This window comes from Malus domestica, chromosome 10 (assembly GCF_042453785.1).
Source record: "Malus domestica chromosome 10, GDT2T_hap1".
Lineage (NCBI taxonomy): Eukaryota > Viridiplantae > Streptophyta > Magnoliopsida > Rosales > Rosaceae > Malus > Malus domestica.
The window spans coordinates 27,797,819-27,804,227 of NC_091670.1; the positions used below are offsets into that span (position 1 = coordinate 27,797,819).

A 6,409-nucleotide genomic window follows, 5' to 3' on the forward strand; every position below is an offset into this window, starting at 1 on the left:
GGAGAGGAATACGACTAGACCATACTACTAAGTAACAAAACAAATCAAACATATTAACAGTTATTCATAAAAATATGACTTGTCATCATGACGATTGATTTGTTCAACATAGATGAATCGCTAAACAATCATTGAATTAAATAATTTTTTCAAGACTTGATGTAAAAAGAATGAACAATTTGAAGTTGAATACAATAAAATGATGTAATATTATGTAAAGAGTCAAGTATCATCCAAAACATAATACTTTGTTGAGAAGACTAGCACTGATTTGGATACGAAATAGAACCACTAAATTGTTGGTTCTCAATTCACTTTCTCATTACCAACTTAATTCTCTCCAACACAAGCATCACCTCCCTCACATTATGTACAAAAGGGACCTTATTCTAATTTACCCACACAACACAACAAAGCTTCTCTTTTTTGTTGTTGTTGTTGGGCTTAACTAAACATACAACCTCTTTTAATCTTTGACACGTCTGCATATGAACAACTAGAGAAACACTATTAGCATGCCACTTGATCTCTAAATTGAGAGATCTCTTCAAAGATGGGAAGCCTTTTATATCTAAACGCACCCTATTCATTCATCAACTGCTCAAGCCCCTTCACAAAATCATCATCTATGCTCAATACATCCAATGACTCTGGCAAACAATTCATAGACCTCAACTCCATTAGCAAGTCGTCCGCTCGTTTCCTCGACTTGCTCTCCTCGGATCCTGGAAGTCTACTGTATACCACATCTTCGAGAACCAAACGGGCCTCTTCGTGTCGTCCTTGTTTGATTAGGCACATACCCAAGTTACATGCCTTGTTTGAGTTAGGGTCGATCATTTGGGCCTTTCGATACACGACCTTCGCCATCATGTAGTTACCCTTCTGCACATAGGCCTAACCCAAATTGCCCTGTAAAATATATCCAGATAAGTCACATTACTAATGTAACATGTTACTAAATTGTGAATCGAGACAATTGACATTGTAACATACCAGTAATCTTGAGGTCTCTTGTGTAACTGAAACTTGAAACTTCTTTCCGCGAGAGCGGGCGATTTTAGTTGGTTTTCCGTTGAAGGCGACGCCTTGGTATATCAACCTAAGCTTCCTCTTGAGCAAGTCAATTTGCTCCTCAACTTTGCCACATTTCTTGTACAAGTCAATGAGGACATTGTCAAGTGAATCTTGGGCTTGTTTGGAGCAAAGGCCTCTAAACGACTTGACAGCTTCAATGGCCTCCTCAGTTCTATCCAATTGCTTCATCACCACAACCATGTCTTTTAGGGCACTGTCCACTCTGTCTCCTGCATTTATTGCCTTCCAAAACAAAACTATTGCTGCCTCTAGATCCTTTTCAACTAGCTGAAATATTACACACAAAAAAAGGGCTTGATAAGGATGAAAAAGTTGGGCTAGTATTTGGGCTCCCATGGAAAGGCCCATATATATATATATATATATAAAAGAAACTGTCGTTCTCTCCCTGTTTTTCATAACTGGTCCAGATCAAGTGGGCCAACACTTATTATTATTTTTTATAATAGGCAAAAAGAAATACAAGGAATTGTTTTTCGTTGTTAAAAAAAAGTATTCAGGCAATTAATTACGATCGTCGACATTCGGCGTAATGCACATATATATAATTAGGTTTTACCTTTGTGAAAAAAAGAAAAAAAACAAATGAGTTAAAACTTATGGGAGGATTTGCATGCATACCTTAGCATCAATTAGGACACCTAATATTACATTTGCAGTGGTTTAAACTTCTATCTTGTACGCAGATATGAGCTTAGATAAATTAGTTGGAACATTGTATTTTTTTTTATCTCTATGATAAATTGCAAAATATTCACTATTTGCCGTGTTCAAAATATTAATATAAGTAGAAATATCGATATGCAAATTTATGAAAATATCGATAGATATATCGACATTGATTGCCTTGGACGGAACTATGGAAATTTATAATGGATGGGTATATATATATAACTTTTTATTTTTTTACAAATTTATTATTATTATGGGGAGGGGGAGGATTTGAAACTTACAATAATTAAGGGGATGAGGAGTTTCAAACTAGGACTCTATTCACTAGGATGTTGGACCACATAGAAAGTTATGGCCACGCACGTATATATACAACTTCTACTGTTCTACATTCTACAAGCCCAAAGTTAACTATTTCATGAAATTTATTGATGTTAAGCTATTTGGTTTAACTAAAGTATGTATTTAATTATGGATAAAACTTCACTATTGCCTAGGTGAAGATACATATCTTGTAATCAATTACCACATAGTTTAACTATATGTTTGAGATCTGATTTACACCAGTGAATGACATTGAGATCTGACTTACCACTCAACCCCATATAAACAACCTAATTAATTATTAAAAACAGCCATAAAATTATTTAAAAACGAGGTCGATATTTCGATTGCATGGTAGGCAATAATCAGCTGTGAATTTGGGAAAAGAGAAGAGAAAGTGTGTTTGAAGTTTAATACAATCATGTATTTTTCTATTGTTGAGGTGTTTGAATTGGGAAAAATTGAGGAAGTATTGGAACATCAAAAACAAAAATGCTTGATTTGGTAATACTATAATCTCCATGGTAATTGGAGGAACAGCTGGACTCAAGCCAAAAGGGCGCACAAAACAAAAAAGCAGATAGAAATGAGAGAGTTTTAAAGATGGATAATACATCAAAGCAAGCAGAAAAACTTAGGTGTAGCTGACGATATATCTCTCTTTTATTTATTTCTTTCGTCATGTAAGTTATAATCATAGTAATGAGGATGTATTTTTGTTTTAAGTGAGACAGAAAAATGCAATATATGCAGCTAAGAAAAATACATCTTGCCATGGAATTAAGCATGTAATTCAAACTCAATCCCTACTAATCAAACTCATCATATCCGGCAAAAGCAAGATAAGGGGTGGTTCGGATCCCAAACCTAAAATTTTCGGGACGGACATTTGAAGATCAATCCCAAATCAAAATTTCGGTATTCCCAATTTTTGGAAACCCCAAAATATTTTCGGTATTTCATGATGGTTTGGTATTCCCAAATTTCATACAAATTGAAATAGCAATCATCATACCAAGTTAAATTAACACGCAACCAAAATAAAATAAGTAACAAATCCAAAAGCAAAAAAAAATAAGTTACAAACCTAATCTATATGTTTGAAAACTAACAATACAATTTTTTGATTTCGTGTTGAAGAAATAGACACATTTGTGGGAGGTTCGTACTAGCAAATGTGACGATAAAGGGCTATGGTTACTACCTTAGACCATAACAATTATATTGCTACTTAGGGGTGGGCACTTGGAACCGAAAACCGAAACCGAAACACGAATCGAATCAAACCGCACCAAACGGTTTGGTTTTGCGGTTTTGAAATGGTTTCGGTTTCAAAACCGAACCGCGGCACACAAAACGGTTTGGTTTCGGTTTTGGGTTTTCAAAACCGCACTGAAACCGAAACCGCACCATATAATAAATAAATGTTATATAACTTATATTTTAAACTTTTCAACTAGATTATAACTTATAGGTTTGTATTATGGCAAACTTAACCTTTCAATTGGATTGTAAAGTATTGTGATTGGTGATCAAGTTCAATTTTAATAGATGTGATGCATAAGGATTTAAAGTTTAAATCCTTTGATGCATTGGATGTTGTCTCAATTTTAGTAGTTGTCATTTGTTGTAGTTTTGGTACAAGTTAGCTGCACTTTTGGTGCAGATTTTTGATTCTGTTTTGTGCAGTTTTTTGGTGCAGTTTTGGGGCTGTTTTGGTGCAGTTTTTGGTGCTGTTTTGGTGCTGTTTTTTAATGCAGTTTTGCTGCATTATTTTTTGGTGCAGTTTTGTGCAGTTTTGTGCAGTTTTTGCTGTGTTTTTTATGCAGTTTTGCTGCAATTTTACTGCATATTCATTAATTAATATACGAGAAAAATAAGACCGTCTTATGCATAAATAGGTGTATATTTTAAATTGTACTTTTTTTTTTCTTATAAACCAAACCGAAACCGTTTGAAACCGCACCGCACCGAACCGAACGGTTTGGTTTCATTTCGGTTTTGGCTTCAAAACCGCACCGCACCGCAAAATGTTTCGGTTTCGGTTGTGGTTTCATTCGAAACCGCACCAAACCGCACCGCGCCCACCCCTATTGCTACTAGTAGTTAGCAACAATTCAAATGTATAATAATACATATATATAAATATATAAATATATAATAATAATAAAAAATATATATATATATATATAATAATATATATTATTTATTTTCAATTCGGTATGGGATTACCGAAAGATTGAGTAGACAATACCAAATCCCGTACCAAAATTTTGGGATCAGTTTGGTATTTCATCCCGAAAATTTCTGGAATTTTGGTTTGGAATCGAGATTTTTTTTATTTGGTTCAGGGATTTTCAGAAATTTTTTCCAACCCTAGACATGAACCAGCTTAAAATTGACCAACGATAACCCAAAGACTAGTTCGTGGACTTGGCTATCGTCAAGTTTGCTACAGTAGTATGTTCTGTTTCTACACACCCAAACTTCGAATTCTCTTTCTCATAGTTTAGATTTTATATCGCTATGTTAGGAAAAACGACTAAATTGAAAGAGTATTGAGGTTTGGAGACGAACCTGAGCATGTTTGGCTCTTACATAAGGACTATCACCAGAAGGAACCTTGTGAATAACATGATAAAGATCATCTTTCTTCCCTTTTGCGCTGCAGCTGTTCGTCTTCCAACTTCCCTCCATTCTTTTTCCTTTTCCCTCTTAATTTCTCTGGATTAATTGGCTGCAATAATATTAATAAAAAAAGAAAAGAAAAATAAATAAAAACAACAATATTGGAGGAGCTGGGTCTTCTCTCTCCCTTTGGAAAGAGAGAAGGAGAGAAATCACGAGTCCAATTTATACAAGCATTATGAACATTGTGCTATATCACGACCCTATTCATATTTTGTATGTTTGTATGTTTGTTCTTATGCAACAGCCAATCGACTACCCAGCGACGTGTCGTCCGGAACACGCGTCACGCTGAAATTCAACCTTTTAGGGATTCCTTGGGCCCCGCTCTAGGGTTAATTTGTTACCATTAGTCAAACCAGTTGCCGATACTTTTGATCAGGGATAATGTAATCTTGTTCATGTGATTAGTGAAAGTTAAATCTAACCTATGGCGTAAACAGATCGGTCGTCATATTTTTCTCGGTAATTATTAAAGGTGGGGTTAGTTCTTCAATGACCTAATTAATATAAACATATAATTCTTCCCTTATCCTATAATCTCAATTTTGGGATGAACTTGGACGTGATTATGTTGAGGCTCTTCTAATAAAAAGCATCGTGTGTGATCGATGAAAGTTATGCCGATGTTGTAAATAAGTATTAAGAGAATTCCTATTATATATACGACAAAACACACTATCTGATTGTGTATAAAAGTTGACGATTACACAATGTCGATTCTTCTGGCCAAGCTACCGTAACCCTTACATGCATGTCACATATTGAATGCTAGATTGCCTTTTATTTATTGTATTAACGGATAGATTAGCATCTGTGGTCTCTCTTTTTTGTACCAAATTCATGCGAGAGCTGAGAGGAAATGGCTTTTTTCTTTCTTTCTTTTGAATGATGAACTGTAATAATATTTTACCACCTAATCATTGTTAGTGCATGCGTCCACTTTGATTAACCAAGCTAATTACGTTGCATTCTACGTCCAAATTAAGAAATGAAGAGGTGTGTGGAAAAACCAAAAACATAAAAAGGAAGACAATCTTTTTGAAACAAAGGCGATAGATGTATTGATGAGAGGAAATATGATTACAACAAAAGGAGCAGTCAGACCTCAGACAAACAGTCTTCAAGTAAAACATATAAAATAAAATTTGGTGATTCTTCAAACCAAAGACCAGGGCTTCTGGAAAAGATTGTAGCGGGTAAGTCTGTGAGCAACTTTGTTTGCTTGGCACCTGATGTGGGTAAAACAAACGCCAGTGATCCCTGAAGAAATCTCTCTAGAATCCTCAACAATGAGACCAATATGGGAGAGGTCTAATGAGGAAGCGCAGAAAACTTGGGTGATTTGGAGCGAATCACTCTCAATAACAATGTTTTGAAAACCCCTGGAAGACGCATAAGCAAGACTTTTCTTGACCGCTAAAGCTTCAACAAAGAGGGGGGGGGGGGAAAGGGACATGAGGAAGAGACTTAGATAAGCCTGCCAAAAAATTTCCTACCAAGTCACAGATGACCGCCCTCCATTCCACCCATAAGGCGATTACCAACAAGGCGATTTGCATTCCAAACTCCATCTACATTTAGCTTCAGCAGGCTAGGCCTAGGCTTTACCCACTTTACCCTCGAA

General features: G+C 35.5%; 1 protein-coding gene across 1 annotated transcript; it reads right to left on the reverse strand.

Annotated features, from left to right (window-relative positions):
- Positions 1 to 270: 270 nt before the first annotated feature.
- On the reverse strand, positions 271 to 4,985 carry LOC139189034 (protein SULFUR DEFICIENCY-INDUCED 1-like). Its single transcript, XM_070807266.1, has 3 exons — positions 4,672 to 4,985; positions 997 to 1,365; positions 271 to 912 (listed from the first exon to the last, which is right to left on the reverse strand). The coding sequence occupies exons 1-3, from the start codon at positions 4,789 to 4,791 to the stop codon at positions 898 to 900; spliced, it is 504 nt and encodes a 167-aa protein (XP_070663367.1). The 5' UTR covers positions 4,792 to 4,985; the 3' UTR covers positions 271 to 897.
- Between the last annotated feature and the right edge of the window lie 1,424 nt (positions 4,986 to 6,409).